Here is a 19739-nt window from a genome sequence, read left to right as displayed (position 1 = left end):
TTACAAAAAAAGGACAACACTTAAGGTCTTTGGGGTCATTTTGACCCCAAACTTTTAAAAAGCGATTGCATAAGGAAATATACATTTTTTATATGGAAAACTATATATCATTTTTTTTATTTACTTCTCGACTATACATTTATGCTGTGTTTTTGTGGAAATTTTGAAGTTTTTTACCTATTTACTGCACAATTACATAACTAGGCCATAAATTGGCTCATGAAAAATGATTTTTTAAAGAAAAAATCACTTAAAGACAGACCTGTTGTGAGCTCTGAGGTTGTTAATCAACAATATATGCTTGCATTGAACCCATCTGGTCATAATATTTTTTTTTTTTTTTTTAAGTACCCTTGTTTAATAGCACTATAAAGACTACATTACCCATGAGGCGGTAGAAAAATTCCACCAATCTGATAGCTGCAGCGAGAAAAGTGCACCATTCCCATACATATTTTGCAATCAACTTCAAATAAATTGTTTCTATGGATTCAATCAATTTTAAATTAATAGTTTTAGATTTTTAAACCATTTTTAATTCCATTCGTGGGACTATAGTTCATTCTCTTACTTTCTTTCTTTCTTTGACTTTCAAATAAAACCTTATAACACTTCATGGCTTAAAGACTTTTTTTTAAATCCCTTTAGGAAAAATTAATGGGAAAAACACTTCCAGGGCTGCTGAATTAGACTAATGCACTCTACATCAGTACAGCAAATCAACATGGTCACATGACTCACCTGTACTGTTCCCAACCGGCTCTAAAGCGGCATCAGGCCCCATAGTGTCATAGTCTCCCTTCAGCTCATCTGTGAACGAGAGACAGACAGGAGGAGAGTCTATTAGCTTTCTGACACACTGCATCTGGACAGAAAACATCTTGTTCTGCATCTCATGTAGGACTCTGAATGACCCACAATCACACGAACACACAGACACACACAGAGCAGAGCGCGCTGGGAAACAAGCGAGAGCAAACTCAGAGATCAGCTCAAGAATGTTCCATCCACCTGAACAAGCAAACAGAGCGCAAGAGAGAGAGACAAACAGAGAGAGAGAGAGAGAGAGAGAGAGAGAGAGAGGATGAGTCTTCTGATCTCCAGTGCTCCGTGTCTCTGGCACACAAACCAAACACTGAGTCTCTAATCAAACCACTGACATCATGAGAAACACAAACACAGAAACACATCACTGCATCAACATCATCATTCTCAGGTCAGTTATTAGGGTCTTCACCTGCTACTGCAAGGCACCTGAGAACATATATTAATAATACAATTGATTGTATCACCTTTTCTCTGGTGATCACTGTCAACAAAGTGAATGACAATATATATATATATATATATAGACTGTAATGTCAATATAAATGCACCATTTATTAATAAAACTATACATATATGTAAAAACATAAAATATAATGTGTTAAATGTCAACACCTTAGAATTTATGTTTATAATTTATATATTGTAATTTATTCCAACAATAAAAAAATAAAAATGCTGTAGAACTATATTACAATATATTTTTAAAAGGTATATATTTCAAATAAATATTTAAATGTTCCTTTTTATTTATTATTTATTTTATAGATTATTATTATCATTAATAATAATAATAATAATAATAATAATAATATATTAATATGTAACAATGTAATATATAAATATATATATATATATATATATATATAAAATTCTTGAGCTTTTCGAGCTTTCCAGACATTTTTTTTTTTTTTTTTGTATTCTGCTGCACAGAGCTTTTCCTGGAATCCACAGTTTTTCTCCTTCTTGTTTCTCCAAGTTTTACTATCAGTGTTTGGAGGGGACAGGGGCAAATATTCCAGTAGGAGGTGAGCTAGTCCTCCTCAGTTTGGAGAGCCGAGGGAGTTGTGCTCTCGTCTCAGGCTGATAAATCAGTTTGGAGGTGGTGGGTGAGTAAACAGGCGTCTGAAGGAGACCCGTGTTGAATCTATTCCTCCTGATGATTTCAATCCATCCATTCGGTTTACCCTCAAAACATTCACTTCTGTAGCATGCTCTGCGAAAACACATGGCTCCCGTCTGAACCTCCTGACTCTCTGAGGTCCTTGGAAGGATCCAAAATACAATAAAAGATGGGAAAAAAACGAAAGTCAAGGACGGGGAGGAATGCAGGTGATTTACTTAAAATCTCCCTCAGTGATAACAATGTCACACATTAGTGAAGGGCATTATGGGAGATGAGAGCAAGTCAAGGACGACACCAACGCAGCAATCTGACTGACCGGAGCAAACAGAGAAGAAAAGAGCGAGGGAGAGCGTGCTGGGCTTATCTCAGGACAGAACTATGTGCTGAGGTACCAGTGTAGACACTCCGGCACCAAACAAAAACACAGAGACGCAGAAGGAGAGAGCCCTCAAGTTTGAAAAGAGTGCACAAAAGAGAGAGAAACTCTGGCGTCTTCCTCCAGAACTAATCAACGTCACCTCAGCAGTGCAGAGACACACACACACACACACAACATGGAATTGCAACAGATTCACAGACATTCTGGCTCCAAAAGGGTTTATCAAATTAAAGGAATGTTCCGGGTTCAATATGAGTTAAGCTCTATCAACAGCATTTGTGGCATCATGTTGAAAATAATAACAACAAATATATCACTGGCTATCAAATATTACTTTAAAAACTTGTTAACTTAATATTCAAATATATACAAGAACCTTAATTGCAAACACAGGACTGTAGTTGGTTTAGTGGGGCAGGGTTATCATTGTTAACTATAAATACATAAAAATAAATAAAACGTTATCTAAAATATAATAATTGTTAACCAAAATAAAATATATAAAAAATAAATGTATTTGTTATTTGCACCCGAATTAACTTATTTTATTTCAGGTACTTCCCAACGCAGTACTAAAATAACTAAACCAAAATCATAAACATTTGTTGAATTAAAAATACTAACTTTAACAAAATAAAGAAATAAAATAAAATAAAAGTAACATATACCCACTTCGTAAGACGACATTCAATGTTAATTTACTCTCATATTTAACAGTGGATGTGGGCTTATGAAAGTGGGTGGCCACGATTCCCATTTCTGTGATATTCTATGGCATCTCAAACAGTTGGGGTCATGAAAGGGGTCTGTAGTTCAAAGAAGTGTGAGAAATACTAGACTAAAGACGGCCAAAAACGCTTGGATTCTCCGTACCGCTGTAAATAATGAAGCAGGCAGCTCTCCTGAAGGAAAATCAGACTTCATAGTATTCCTAATTCCACTACTCCGGCTTTTTTGGGGGCATATTAAATTTTTAGACTACTGAACGCCCCCTCTTTCTCTCGGCTCTGTGCACAGCTAGTTCATTAGCAGAAATGAATAGCGAAGAAGTGCTCATTTAGATGGTCTGTCTTCCATGGGCTCTCACACTCCTATGTTTCTGTCATACGCTTCTAAGAATCATTGACTCTTATTACACATGTAAATGGCTATCATAAAAATAAAAATTTCATTTAAGATTCTTAATGACTTGAGCAGCAGCCTGGCCTCCCTTAATGATTACCTCTCTCCCTCATTAAGAGTATTTATCTCTCTGCGTCTCTGACTGCGCCTCCCGCACCAATGATGCTTGTAGGAGGAAACCGGGAGCCGCGTTTACAAGGACACGCGACGCACCGCTATTACTGCAATTACCAATGATGCTCTGCAAACGGGCCAAATGCACCTACGACGATTACAGGCAGAAACGGGTCTTATGTGATAATTAAAGAGAAGCGTTCTGCTGTAGTTGCACTGGAAGTGAGAGCAGGCTTAAACAAAATATCAGGGACAACATACAGAGGAGAGGGGCGTGTCTAAGGATGAAAGGCTGTGTCTGAGATATAATGGGCGTGGCTACAAGATGAAGGCTGGGTCTAGGATGACAGACAATGTGTCTAAGATAAGATGGGCATATCGAACAGAAGAGAGAGTATGTCTAAGGGGAGAGAGGGTGTGAATGACTATGAGATGAGGTGTCTGTCTAAGTTAATAGAGGGGTAACTACGAGAAGATGGGTGGGTCTAAGAGGACAGCGGGTGTATCTATGATAAGATAGGCATGTCTAAGAGTTGAAAGGGTGTGTCTAAGAGGAGAGAGGGTGTGTCCGAGAAAAGATGGGATTTTTTTAAGAGAAGAGAGAGTGTGTCTAAAGCCCCTTTCACACTGCACGTCGGACCCGGAAAATTGCCGGAACAATGCAGGGTCGCCCTTCTGTGTGAACGCAAACATGTCCCGGGATTGATTTGGGGATTGATCCTGGGTCGGGGATTTAGTAACATTGCCGGGTTCAGTCCCAGAACGAGCGATGTGTGAACAAAAGCCAGAACTAATGCCGTAAAGGTGTGTCGTAGTGATGACGCATGTTATCGTGCGACTCTTTTACCGGCTGTTCTGAAGGCAGATCAATGTTTGCGACGAAAAAAATATGTGCAAACTGTAAAGAAGCAGAGATCAGTTAGATCCTCACTTCCCGTATGGAAGCTGAGATCGTTCGCTAGTTTAAGTGAAAGTTAACGTGCCTAGCGTTTTCGATTCGTACATTACACGTCATGCCCTGATGCCACGTGTCTTTACGGGACCTTTACGGGTTGTATGTGAACGCACGCACATATCCCGGGTAATCACTGGCAGTGTGAAAGTGCAAAATCTAGCGACCCGGGAACAATGACCGGGATACATTACAGTGTGAAAGGGGCTTTAGAAGAGAGACGGTGTGTCTAAAGGAATATGGGTGTGTCTATGAGTAGAGAGGGTGTGTCTATAAGAACATGTAAGAGAACATCAAAGATAAAACAGGGAGTTGTCTTTGATGGAAAAGGGTGTGCTTTCATAAAGGAAGTGTGTATAACTCACCGGTACCATCGACCGACGCGCTCAGCAAGTCGTTTTCATGCCAGACATTCTCTATTCCACTGTCCTTCATATCATCTTCATCATCCACAGTCTTCCTCAGCAGTGTGTGACCCTGGGTCGGAGAGGGCGGAGCCACAGACTCTTGATTGACGAGGCTGACTGGACTTCCCGCCCCATTGAGCAAGCCATCTTCTTCTGACACCAGAAGTCTGTCCTCTTCTTCCGTCTCTGATCCGGTTTCTACAACGTTCTCATATTCCAACACTGTAAAAAAACACATATACAAACAGATGATCAATACTACAGATTATTAAGTTATCACTTAGCTTGTGCATTTATGTGAAACATTAACTGTGAATGAGTATTAAACTCCTCTGGGATGAGTTAATAAAGGAATGCCTGCTGCCATATATTTTTTTTTTATCTGTGCATTGTTTAGTTTGGTGAGCGAGAGTATGCCAGCACACAAACACACTCACAAAGCACAGTCTATCTTAACATTACCCCTGTAGACAAAAAAGATTACACTAGGCATATCTGTTCCTAACATGATCTTTGGCTAAGCCACTGGTCTGCACTTGCCTCCCGAACAACTGCACAACAGGTGCAAATTAAAATGAAAACGGTGCATGTGTGTGCGTATGTGACCTGGGCTGAATACCAATTGACAGGGGAAACAAAACCTTTTCAAGAGGTGTGACCACAAGGGTTTAGGCAAGTTCAGACTGAGTAATGCTCTCTGTGAGAGAAAGAACCCAAGAGAAGAGACAGAGAAAGAGGGAGGGAGGAAATAAGAATAGAAAAGCCAAAAGAATAAGTGAGACGTTCAGACTTGATGTGTGGTCCAGATATACCTTCAACACATTTACATTCAAAACACCCTTCATACGCCCAGTGACCGGACGCAATATTTCTGGAATGGCTGCAACACTTCCACGAGTCTGATCGCAGAAAAGGTGGTTCTGGAGTGAAAGTTTGGATTTCGCATTGACTGCTTTAACTGCATGCTCACAAACCAGAAATCCTTATTCATCAAGGACACTTTAAAATGATCAAAAGTAACAGTATATTACAGTACATTTGATGTTATGAAATGTTTCTATTCGTCTGTGTATCCTGAAAAATAAAATGTATCACGGTTTCCATTAAAATAACAGGCAGCTGTTTTCAACATAATAATCCGATAATAATCAGATTTTTTTTTTTTGATCAGAAAATCTGATTATTAGAACGCATTAAATTAATTATTTAAATTCAGCTTTGATCACATACATGAATTAATTTTTAAAATATATTCACATAAAAAACAGCTATTTGAAATTTAAATAACATTTAAACTTTTTTTCATCAAGTAAAGGCAGACAGAAGAGACTTCTTTCAAAAAGATCTTTACCAACAGCACGTTTCTGAATGGTAGTGGACATTTAAATACCTTCTGACTATCATCAGATTGTGATGGCACAAAGACATGTGGATGTTAAAAGATGTTCTCAAAATGAATAACTGTGTGCTCATGAACAGGTACCGACAGACAGAAGGAGAGAAAGAGAGAGACAGAATGAGAGAGACGGCGCTTCTACAAAGTAGAAATGACATCTTGAGAAGTTAAAAACAAAATCCATCAACTTTGTACTCGCTGCTGGAAGATATGAAAAGGCCGATACATAATGATGGGTTGGGTGGAACTTCAGATGGAGTAAAAACTCTGGAGCGAGAGCATTGTTTGGCTGACAGACAGCCTATCACACGCCGGTATTGTGCTCTTCAACACAATAATTCCAACCTGCTAATGTCACAGCAGCCATTACAGTGATTCCTCACCTCATCTCTAATCAGTCTTTTGTGTTTCCAGAGCGCAGACACAAAGAAACGATAATGTTTACTTGCCGGCTAAGTTCTCCTCTGATGACACTCTCTATTCGTCGGCGTCTTCTGCGAGTGTCAAAGGGAACAAAGGCGATTACAGCTGCCATTCTCGCACCGATGCTACCTGCTCCTCTGCTTTTGATTTCATCTCTCTTTTGAACATCTCTCACTCCGATGCCACAGATAATTAAAATGACATTCCTAATTGCCCAAGTCACCGTTAATGTTGGGCTTAACCTACGCGCCGCTCGCAGACAGGCCTGTCATTTCTACGGCTGATAATCGCAGGGCCATGCAAGACGGTATTCGATCGCTGCTTTCTCAACGCAAACACACACTTAGATGACTACAAACCAGAGGAACTTACTCAAAGACTTAAAAGTGTGACAAACCATCTGCACTCTTAACTTTAAAAAAAAGAGCACATTTAAAAGAGTCTTTGTCTTCTGGCAAAATAGCCACATCACCCACATTTTTGCTCAGAGAAACTCCCCGTAAAATGAATTCAGGGGTTTTATAGTTAGCTAACACTAAAATCTGTCAAATAAATAAATAAATAAATAATTAAATAAAACAAAGTGTTAATTGAAATGGAAATAAACTAAGACGGATGAAAAAAGCTTACAAATATACTAAAACTTTAAAATTGAAGTGAAAACTGAACATATACATGTTCAATCTAATTCAAAATATTAACAAAAACTAATATAGTGTATATATACTGAAATAACACAGCTATCCACACAATAACATCTGGCATGCACTAAACTATCAGTTATGTAAATAAAAAATGGCAAGCATTTTTATATCCCTCACCTCAACTTCCTGTTTCAAAAGGAAATGTGTTATGAAATCTGTGCTCATCAAACCACAAATACTGTCCTTTAGTCCCTAAAGAAAGAGCTCCAGTCTTCTCCAGTTCATCATCAGCAGGAGAATCTGTTTAAAAGCCAATGGCTTCTCATGTCAACTTCAGAAGGGCCTCAGAATGAAGCCAGAAATACAGGCAGACAAATGAAACAAAGTATCCTGCTCTCTTTTCCCCATCGAGTCCAATAATCCACACGAGTATGAGGAGTTTAGTGTCTCTGAAATTCCCAGAGTGCTTCAGGGTTGGTTTCTCTCTGGCTGCAACACAAGCTCAACCTGAGGGACTCACAGCAGTCTGCTAGATGAGCCCAGAGACGAGCCTGTGGCCGTGTGTGTGTGTGTGTGTGGAGGTGACAGACTCCCTGCAGGTAAACCTACACACTGCGCTCGAGTCGTCAGAGCTAATGGGAGGAGACGTGAACCGTGCTGAAGATAACCGGCCCTCTGCAGATCACCTGAACACCTCCGGCGAGAGGCTTTGAGCTCCAACAATACATTTAAACACTCAGATTTTCACTTCAGGTTTTAGAGATTGCAAAATCCAACGAGAATCTATATGTGAATTTTATTTTATTTTTTTGGTAACACTTTTACAACAAGGTTCAATTTGTTAACATTAGTCAAGTAGATTAGTTAGGAGACACGTGAGATTACAGAGATCTTTTTTTTACGAGAAGCATGATTTGTAACAACAATGTTTATTTATTTTGCAAGCTTGCAAGTTGTTCGCTTTTACGTTCATAATCTGTTTTTTCATGAAACTCTTCCAGGCTGATATGGGGTTTTGGGGGAAGCCGTGCAAGAAAAAAAAAGAAAGAGTGAAAGAAAGGGAAAGGGAGTAAAAGACGAAAGGGGGTGGTGTGGTGAAGAGAAAGGGACAGAAGGGCAGCAGCCGAGAGCGAACAAAAGACGAGTGAAAGAGTGAAGCAGCTTTGAGAGGCCAGTGAATGGAGAAACTCAGCGATGTGTAAAACAACTCCTGTGTCTGTGTGCGGATCCAGGACGGCCCGAGTGGGTGTGTTTCAGGAAGGGGGTGGATATGTTCGATCATTTCTGCCATGAGGCGGCCACAGTAGCCGGACTCTAATTGAATTAAAGTCCCATTTATTTTGCGGGGCTGGAGCAACAGGCTGGAAAGCCTGGAGGTTTAGCTGCTCGTCCCGAATCCGGCCCGGCCCGCTCGCTTCCACCATCTGTGCTGCTCCGGGTCGCCCCATCTCGATCCATGAGCCAACCAAAAAAACACATGCACACAAAAGATCTCTCGCCCACCCTGAGTAAATGGTGCAAGAAAATCTGTGTGCACAGGGCAACAATACAGAAAACCCAGAGCCAACATGAGAGAGATTCGGCCAAACTGACCGAAGACGCATCACTGCAGCTGAAAAATAACACGTTTTTTAAATATATATATATATATATATATATATATATATATATATATATATCGAACACTTTTGTGGTGAATTGTACCAAAACAATTTAATTCACACTTAATGATATAAATTACTTTTTCTTTTTTTTTCATTGCACAATTTTTTTATTTAGCTGCAAAATTTATATAGTTTTTATAGTTGGAAACGTGTATTATCATACAGAATACTTGCATAGGGTGATTGATATATATATATATATATATATATATATATATATATATATATACACTATATAGCAAATCTCAACTGCTTGATTACTTATTTATTTGCAAAATGTAACTATAAAAATTATGCGAAAATTGTTATATAAATAAATTTAAATAAAAAACATTTTCAAAATAAAGTAAAAAAAAATATTCAGAATAAGTCATAAAATATTTGTATATAATTGTTTGTAAATGTATTAAATGCATTTTCTGTAAACAATGTGCATTGTGAAAAGCAGCATATAAATAACTTGAATTATGAATAATTTTCTAAATAAAATAATTAATGAACTTAAAATTGTGACGATTGAAAACATGATCATGAACATGAGTTATCTGCTTTTGCTAATGAACTCTACAAATATACATTAAAAGCGTACAAATAATAATAAAAAACAAAAATAACTGCATTAAATCAAAAATATATTTACAAATGTTGATGCATACAAATGCATTTCTAAAAGTATCTGTTTATCATGTTTGTGGTGGGGGCAATGGATCGAAATAGTGTCTGGGCAAGGCCAAATCTGAAATTCTGGCCAAAAAAAAAAAAAAAAAAACCAAATCCTTCATGTCAAGGCGTGAAAGGGGAATTGAGAGGAGTGACATCAGAAGGGGGGCATCTGTGCAGGTGAGCGCGGGGTAACAGGGGTATCTCCGGCTCTCACATCCGTCAAGCAAAGGAAAGGTTAAAATTAGAAAATTTAATTTATTTGATAATTTCCCAGAATAATTAGAGTTAATATGGGTTAATTAATATGCAAATCTCTCAGCAGATGTTCGACAGTGAGTGTTGTGCACAGAGGCAGCCCGTTCTCTCTCCCGCATGCGTTTGGCTGTCAGTTAGTGACCGTAATTGCCGTAACTAACCAAATACACACAAAACCTTTAGCGGGATAAAACACTTTCTGCCCCAGTCCCGGCACACCGCCACTTCTCTCACACAAAGACATACAATTTCTTATTTTCCCTCATCTGAAAGGGCCTTTTATGCGGCGGTCGTTTCAGTGGTGAATGAGGCGAACGTTCAGCACGCTTCACTTTTCTCTCGCCGCTTTATATTTTCCATAAACGTGTATAAATATAAAAGAGGAACAGAACGACACCTGCTCTCGGGGTTGTTGCTGTCTTCCCACCTAAATATGTTCAGATGGGGCCGTTTACGTGCCGCCGCGGTGAATGAACAGGATGAGGGAACGTGGAAATGCTCCTCGACTCTTTTCAACCAGGTTGCTCATCAAATATTGATGCAACTCCAAAAAGTCCTCAGCTGTGATCGCTTTAGTGTGTATTTGACTGCAGCTGATCTCTGAGCGCTGTTAAAACATTCATTCAAGTACACACACAGACACAGGAGCCTTTCACTGGTGTTTACCTGAAAAACACACTTCCAGACGTCTGATGCGGTAAGAATTATCCGTAGAGCTACACGAACCTGCGGTTTCTGGGGCTAGTCATCTTAAACTGCAGTCAAATGTCCTTTGAAAAGTAGATTATTAACTATACAGGGGTAATTAACATGATGCTATTTAAATGATACATATCTATTTATTTAATCATATACTTTAAAATCACAGCAGGGACAACAGCTAAAAAGGAACGTTTTCAGAAATGTGTCTGCCAATGTTATGAACAAACATTCTTCCAGTAACATTAATAGAGCAATAGAGTTTTTTTGTCCTAAATAATGTTCTCAAAACATTAGCACATTAGCACATTAAACATTACGTATACCGAATTCATGGAATGCTTTATTTCTCATACATTTGTTGATGTTACTACTTGTTACAAGCAAATGTAACATTCCCATAATGTTTCCAAAATGATATGAAATGGTCTCTTAATGTTGATATAGCAATTACACACACACACACACACACACAACTTTAGATTTTTGAGAGAATATTCAGAGATGATGTTTTCATAACATGAATGTCAACAAAATGTTGTAAGAACATAGTTTTGTTATCTGGGATAACGTTTTAACAGAAAAACACATTGAATACAACTAATAAAACTAGAAACATTCTAGTTTAGAAAACTGCATCAAAAGCATAGCGATTAAAAAAATCAACATTTGACAACATTTTTCAAAATTAGAGTGATGAAAATGAATTTGTGATCATTTATGAACTGATTCATTAACATAAACTGTTCAAACTAGTTATGAAGGAAATTGCTTGATACAATTTGGCGGAATCAAAATACAGTTCAAATATTTGACCGCAGAATGCCGCCTTTGACCAATCACAACTGAGCATCCCAGAGAGCCGTGTAATAAGGTGTGTTAATGCAGTTGATCTTCTCTCAGTGGAATACTCAAGGTCTCTTCCAGGGGTAAACGCCTCTCTGCCCTCCCCAAACACTCTTCTACAACAGACAGACACAAAGACACTCAAGCGGTGGACGCCTCCTTCCCTGCCCCCTGCTCTCTCTCTCTCTCTCTCTCTCTGTCTCTCTGTCTGTCTCTTTCTCTCTTCCACACACATAGGCAGGTAGTGGAATGCGCTGATGGGTGCAGTATGTTGTGTTGTGGGGTTGTATGGGTGCGGCTGTCACAGAGCAGTGTTATCCACCAGACAAACTATTTAATAAGGGTGAGGCATTTGATCTGCTCTGCATCGCTCACACTCTTTCACTGAGCCTTCTATATGTGCACCTTCATTTCAGTTGTGTTGTGAAAATTATAATCTATGACCCTGACTAAGAATCACAGATTCATGACACACTGGAGAACCGATCGCATTCACAATGTCGCAGCTCTTACAAGTACACACAGAGATATTCACAACAGAAACATGGCATGTTTTGCAGATAAAGGACTGTAAGGCCTATTTTAATAAAGCAGGAATCTATACAAATAAATAGCATGCACTAAGTACATGCAAATTCAAATGTAAGCAATCATGGCTAAATTAATTTTGCCACAGCTGATTAAAACATCAATACATCTATATAGAGTACTTCACCAATCTGCTTTTCCAAATGTATTTCGCCTCGTGCAAGATTAATAGGAGCGCTTCAATAACATATAGCTCTGTCAGAGCAGATTACGGTGTGTTTGGACTAATAATGGCTAAACACAATCTGAGATGTAATTATACTCTGTAACGGGATCATTTGACTGTGATTTGCTTTGATATAAATAAAGAATGAGCATATGGCAGACAAAGGTAAGGTGTGTTTTCTTTTCTTTGGAATAATTTGCGCTGATGAATCATTCAAAATAAGAGAAGAAACGTCTGTTAGGCAAAGAAAATAGAGTGAGTCTCTTTACAGACAGCAGAAACAATAGAGCAGTACTCTGTCCTGTGTTCCGTACATATATGTTTTCCTTCTCATTCTGCAGTGTCAAACTGTTCAGCCGGACACTGAGATAAGTTCAAGCTGAGAGCAGCGTTTTGAACCACTCAAGGTTGTACTGCATTCCTGGCTCGCAGTCCAAACTTTAGAAAGAAAAACTTTATCTCTGTCCGACAGAGTCCCACCTGAAGATCAGCATGACTTTCTACAAATCAAACACATTGAAATAAAACTGTTGTGTTTACACGTAAAAAAAACGAACACACACCAAGTCATTCCTAAACATTGTTCCTTACAGGAAAAAAGTCACAAATGAGATCTCAAGAGTTTCTCCTAGATGACAATGAGAACAAATGGAGAGCAATCTCCTGAGAAAAGTCCCAGTAATGTCAATAGTCTCAAACTGTGCTCAGAGTCTGCAATCCAAAGTCAGAGATCTCATGACAAATTCTCCCATGAGCTGCAATCCTCATTCATTTGGGTATATTTGGGTAACAAAATGTATATTGAAACATATCTCACGAGCAAAGAAAGAACAACAGAGGCTTTTTTGTTTTCTCTGGGTCTGTCAGAAGTGAAGAAAAGGAAACGCCATTTATCAACCTGATGCTGTAAAATACGGAGGCCTTTCTGTCCGCATGAATGGAAAATTAATAAAATAATAAAGCGCACAGGGCGGGGGTGAAAACAGCCTCTTGGACGTCTTCCAGGCCTCGGCTAGGGGGGTCACGGGGAGGGGGGGGTCAAATTCATTGTGGGGCCGAATTTTCCTGATGCGTTTCGAACACAATGAGAGAGTGAAATCCGTGTGAGGGAAGGTTTTGGGAAACGCATCTGTGCTCAGGTCGATTACTGTCATAAAACTCTGCCAGCACCCAGCTGGGGGTCAGATGAAGAGAGAGAGCGGGGGGGGCAGAGGTCCTCAGATGGTATAAAGATCAGAGCAGGACTATCCAGGTGAGAGGTAAAACCCCCCGGCCAGCCCAATCTGAGCTGCTCATTCATATGCTAATGAGAGGGTAGAACACATCTGTTCCCCCCTACCACTCGGGGTCTTTGTCACCTGAAAAGCTCCCCACCAGGTATCAAACAAGCTGCAGGAAACAGCCCCTTTTCATCCTGTTACCTCCGTTCTCCAATCAGCAAATGAGGCACTGGTGACAACAGGGGCCCCCAAGAGCCCAACGGGGCCACCGATGCCCCACACACACCTGACACAGTTACACAGCCCAATTAACCCTTGCTCGCTGATGATCACCAGCAGCAAGCTGTTTAACTCAACCGGTCGTTTTACACACATTTACCAACACAATATTCCATCATCGATTAGCTCTGGAAACGAGTTCGACTTGGTAAACGTCCCTAAGCATTACTAATGCAAGGCATAAACACACGGAAAGACATTCGAGTTCTCTCACCTGCCTTTTCACTGCCATCCTAAGAAACACACCGATGTGTTTAATTAGAGATGGATGCTGCGATCGCCCCGCGCTCTGTCACACAAGACTCACGTGCAGCTCAACCCAAATAACGATCTGAGACAGACAGCCCCGCGGCACGCTGGCGGACCCCCTGCCAAGCTTTCTTATGCTAAATGCGCCTCTCTTAAGCCTAATCTTCAGCTGGGCCGCTTAAACACAACAGCACACTGCACCTTTACTGCAGAAAGGAGGCCGTTAGCATAACAAAGACGCTTATATTCATATGCTGAACGTTGAGACAATGACCTACCCTGCATAATAGATTATATCTGAAAAAAAAATATTGCAAATATTTAATATAGAAATTGCAATCAAATCAAGTAAATACTGAACTCAAAAGAGGCGAGTGACTTTGTTTTAAATATACTATATAAAGTCATGCTATGGTAACAAAAACAGTAAAATTTCCAGAGCAACACTTCCTGGCATACAACATCAGTTTACAAAACCCAACATGCATGCTGACCGGCTATATTACAGCACCATTTATAAAAAAAAAAGTCGTCATGAAATTAAATTTCACCTATTTTCAAAATGCATGTTATTGCAAACATTTCATCTATGCATATGTTTCAAAAAGACCCTGTAATTAAAGTGTAATAACTTTGTTCTTCTCTCTGGTGATGTATGCAGGACTTCTCCAATCATTTTTCTGCAAGCTCATGCTCATCTGCCTCCACTAAATGAAAGGCTCATATAATGCTCACTAAGCATGGTAAGATTCACCGATTCACATCGGTGCATAGGCATAAAAGTTAATGATGCGATACATCAGTTTAAAAAAGTGTGCATCTGAAATAAGTTGGCATTGTATCGCGATGCATCGTTTCTAACATATTTGCATTGATAAAAAAAAAAAAATAATAATATTTCTACCTAATTATTAGTAGATGCACTAAATATATATATATATATTTTATTCAGAAAGTGACCAATAATTTTGTTACCAGTATTGTATATGAAGATTTATTTCTCCTCTCTAAACTGTGTCGATCATCACTACTGCTTCTATTTGAATATGACGTATCATAATACTACTGAGACCGAGGCATGTCCTGAGAGTCAAATAGAAAATAGATTAACATGGAAGAGGTAGAGCTGCATCGTTTACCAGATAATTACAATGAACCAAATAAATAAAAGTGAACTATCTGTACCTTATTGAATTGCATAACATTATATTTTTCCCCATTGCATCGATTTGCATAGTGTTAAATCAAATCGAAATCGGATCACACTGCATCATAATAGGGGTAAATTGTATCACATCGCATCGGTAACTGCTTTATATGTAAATTTAATGTATTGTATCGTTGGCTATGCATCGAGATGCGTATCGTATCCGCCTCAGCTATAAGATGCACATCCCTTATTCTCACATATCAATGCACAACTGATGCAACCAAGTCACTGTCCTACATTTGTTCATTTTCAGTAATTTGCTACACTCAGATGCACATCACAATATGCAATAAAAGATCTATCACGAAAGGAAAACAAGTCTGTCTAATGCATAAGTGTAAAGTTCTGCCACAGTACTCTTGTTTTTTTAAGTGTAAAGGTAACATCGAAGCTCCAGTTTTTCTGCCAGTGATGCATCACAATGCACGTGTGTTCCTTACATAACTGAGCATTCCCTGTTCTCTTTAGATGTACAGAGGGGCCACAGAGAGTTGTGCAGCACAGTTCAGTTGGTAAAAGTGGAAGTTTTGATGTCCTGTCCACCTCTCTGGCTCAGTTCTCTGAGCGTTTCCCTCTGAGCAGTTCTCTTTTGATCACAGGCATGAAAGCCGTTTCTTGCGAGAGTGCAGGTACCTGGGGTACAGCTAGGTGCTAATTAGCTCAGCAGGATAATTGATGTGTAGATTACACTGTGAACAAATGCCTCGACTTGTTTGTTCTTCTCACTTTTACTCCCCCCTTACCTCTGCCCTAATGAACAGTACCTACTTCGTTAAAACCACGCTAATGCAGAGGGAGAAGTGGGGGGGAAGGCTTTCCTCAGGTGGAAATACCTTTCAGAGGGAGCGTGCACAGATGCTCTCCCACATGTACGCTCTTGACCTGCAGAAATGCTTCCGATGAGTGCAGGGATTTATGCAGGCATCTCAAAGAATTTAAAAAGGAAACAATTTCTAAATGAAAGGCCATGCCATAAGAGTACCAATGGCGTTCTATTGTTACACCCAGTAATGCCATTTCCTTCATCTTTTGTCTCAGAGAGGCTATTATTAGCGGCCTCTCACAGCTGCGTATCCGTTCAATAGGGTTTGATTTTGGTCATTAACAAGTGAATATCAGCAAACACATTTGTGGAGCCCCTGCCATTGCTAATAAACTAACAATGAGTACAAGCCTAATTGGGAAATGCAATGAAGAAATGGAGGTAAGGCAAGACAGCAGAAGAATAGACAGGTCATTATGAGGACAGATGTGGAGAGAAAAAGGTGAACAGTTGAATTGTCGCCTCTTCGCAGTTGCCACGGACAGCTATAATTCGTCTCTTGCTAGTTTATGTGTTAAACACGTTATTGTGATTATGGACTCCCACTTTCTCAGTGCTTCTACACAAACAGAAGCGCACACACCGGGGCTGTGTCTACGCCTGCGAGCCATCCGTGTGTTCTCCCAGACAGTTGACGGGTGTCTGGGTCAGAGGTTTCCCTCTCCTTGGCCGTTCGATGCACTTCCTGTCTGAACTGAATTCCCTGCAGCTGCTTTCAGATCTTTATTCAGACCGGAAGTCTTTGTTAAGCACTGCCTTCATTATTCGGTCTGTATAAACCTGCAGAAATGTGCTAACAGAAATAATTTCCACTCTGGTCTGTTAACCCTGAAAATGCACATGGGGGGTGGGGGTTTACTAACATTGATACGTGTCTATTGACGATGTTGTTTACTTTTTAATACAAAATCCGTATTCATATAGAATGGTTTGTGCTGAAGACAGTTCTTAGATAGTGACTATTTATGCATTTGTGACCTTGGACCACAAAACTAGTCAAAAGGTTTTTTATTTTATTTTTATTTATTATTGAGATTGAGACATGCTGAATAAATAAGGTTTCAGTTGATGTATGGTTTATTAAAATAGGACAATATTAATCCGAGAAAAAACTGTTTGACAATATGGAATCTGAGGGAGCAAAATAATAAAAGTAAATAATAATAATAATGATAATAAGAATAATCATAATCATAATAATAATAATAATAATGACAATTTATTGCAGGACATTTACAAAATATCTTCAGGGAACATGATCTTTACTCAATATCCTAATGATTTCTGGCATAAATCAAAAAAATCTATGATTTTGACCCATACAATGTATTGTTGGCTATTGCTACAAATATACATGTGCTATTACTGCTTTTGTGCTCCAGGGTCACATTCTAAGTGTGTTTTTATTATTATTATTATTATTATTATTATTATTATTATTATTATTATTATTATTATTATTATTATTATCTAAAGTGACTTGCATTGAAAAATATACATTTTCAAGTTGATTGTGCCATACTGAAAAATGATCAAAAGGGCTGCAAAATATTTAGTAAATTCACCCCACAGAGTTTTGAGATGGAAGTCAAGCTAAAATCCAAACTGTTAAGTTTTTGCTTTCTCCAAACTAAGCCAACAGGGATCTAATCCTCCAACAAACTCCATAAACACACTCCTCCTGCTTTAAGAAAGTGCAAGGAACCATTTTTTCTCTCAATATTTCTGCGCTTAGACCACACCATAATCATCTTATACACGCTTTTCTTTATTTGGGGATTTTCGCGTTTCTCCTTCCAGAGGGATAAGCAACACAATAATGAAAGCTTTAATTACCCCACCCCTCTGCCCGCTGAAGGACGCGAGACTGTGTCATCACGGAGAGGGGGGGGGGGTGGATTGGGTGCAGATTGTGCCGGAGCTAAGAAAAACTGTATTTGGACTTCTAGCTGAAATGGGGAAAAAAGGCAGTCGGGCAAACTGGCACTTTCCATCACCAACCTGATAATTCTCACTCCATCCCTCTCCCTGGAGGTCTTTTGTTTTCCCCTCCTGCTTCCTGTCACCATCTCGGCATAGAATCAAATGATGGTAGGGTTTACTTTTCTGTCTCAAAGAAAGATAGAGAGAATCAGAGAGGAAGACGGGAATGATTTGGTCTGTGCCGGGGGCTTCACTGGGTCACAGGAAACCTGGACTATTCAGATTTTTAACAAAAGCCTTTCATCTTCTCCTGCTTTCCTCAACTTCCATGTGCCGGAGACTTTTAAGCACAGAGCTGATAATTAAACCTCTTCTCTTTCAGCAGTACATATGAGACTTTTTCATCCAAACTATACACTCCCGCTATCACCATTAACAAATGCAAAACAGTTAATTAGAGCAGAGGAAACACATAATGGTGTTTCCAACACGGTAATTCAGGAGTTAAGTTACTCCACTGCTAAACCTGCAGCAGAAATATATATCAGTACTAGGTAAGGTTTTTTTTTTCATGACTGGAATGTGGTTGTTATTATTCAAGAGTAACTGCCACATTAAATACTTTCTCAGGCCAAAGACAAATCTATCAATTTGATTAAATAAAGAGAACATGTACCCTGAAACAGAAAGTGTACACCATTTGTCAGACTCCACTGGCTGTTTTGTTATTTTCAGAAGGACAGTGTTCTTTCAGTATCACAGGCCTCCCACCAGCTTATCTTTATTAAAGAGCATCTACTGACACCCATAATAACCCAGAGCTCCATCATTCGGCTAAAGGACGGAGACGGACATCCACCTGGGGACCTGGAGAAAAGCAGGATAAAGCCGTGAGGTGAGAGGACACACAGAAAGGCCGCTGATACTGAAAGCTTTTATTTGTGACTGGTTTCTTTCTTTTTTGGTTTATGTGTGTGTGAAACTGTTTGTTACCGCGGCTCTTATCTGTACTGGTGTATGTGTAAGGTGTGAGAGGATGAAAGCCGTGTGGGTGACAGGAACTCAGCTGCGGCACGGCAGAAAGAAACTAATCAGCCTTTTACAGCTTGAACCGAGGCGGTTAGGTAGCCTTGCACTAACCGCACACGTGCTAGCTCTGTCACCGCTACAAATTGGCTTCTTACAGAACTCAAGGTGCCAATGGACCATTAGACGCACAAAAGCAAGAGTTTCCCTTGCGTCTCATGTGAAAAAAAGAAAACAGCTCCTCCCCGCCAAGTAAAACACACACTGTCTGCTCCTGATCAGGGATGTTTGGGGATCTGGAAAACCTCTGTTCTACCAGAGTCAATAGAATCAACAACAACTATTTACACGTCTTTACAACCCTGTTGAAAAAAAAAAAAACCTATAGAAAGCATCACAGAATTTCTAATGGTTTTACTGGTTATAATGGGAATTGTATTGGTTTTAATGGAAACTGTAATGATGCCTGTGGGTCTCTACTGGTAATTGGTCTCATTCTATTGGTGGCTTGTTAAAACTAATAAATCCTAATGGAATATGTCCCAAAACACAATATATGGTTTTGGGTTTTAATTTTTATTTATTTTATTATTATTATTTTTTTTTTTTTTTTGCAGTGAAAACCTGGATATTAGAGTAAATAAGAAAGCAGCTTCTTTTAGCACTACACAAACGTGGCTTTATTCTCTAATGGCTTGAAAATAAATCAGACATGTACGCACACACCTGCACACACAGTA

At 39.2% G+C, this 19739-nt stretch overlaps 1 protein-coding gene across 6 annotated transcripts in view; it reads right to left on the bottom strand.

Moving 5' to 3' along the window:
* The window catches only part of zeb2b (zinc finger E-box binding homeobox 2b), a 68722-nt gene that overhangs the window by 14335 nt on the left and 34648 nt on the right, over nucleotides 1-19739 (bottom strand). For 3 of the 6 annotated variants that reach the window (XM_059497744.1, XM_059497748.1, XM_059497745.1), the window contains 2 exons: nucleotides 4884-5150; nucleotides 742-810 (listed from right to left, as the gene is read on the bottom strand). In XM_059497744.1, the coding sequence (XP_059353727.1) occupies nucleotides 742-810; nucleotides 4884-5150 (336 nt within the window). Of the gene's footprint in view, nucleotides 1-741; nucleotides 811-4883; nucleotides 5151-7565; nucleotides 7895-19739 lie in introns of those variants that run through there. The other 3 variants (XM_059497749.1, XM_059497747.1, XM_059497746.1) reach the window with 3 other exon arrangements.

Source organism: Carassius carassius, chromosome 17, assembly GCF_963082965.1.
Source record: "Carassius carassius chromosome 17, fCarCar2.1, whole genome shotgun sequence".
NCBI lineage: Eukaryota > Metazoa > Chordata > Actinopteri > Cypriniformes > Cyprinidae > Carassius > Carassius carassius.
Note: the sequence above shows the minus strand (reverse complement) of the source record. Positions and strands in the feature narration are given on the sequence as shown.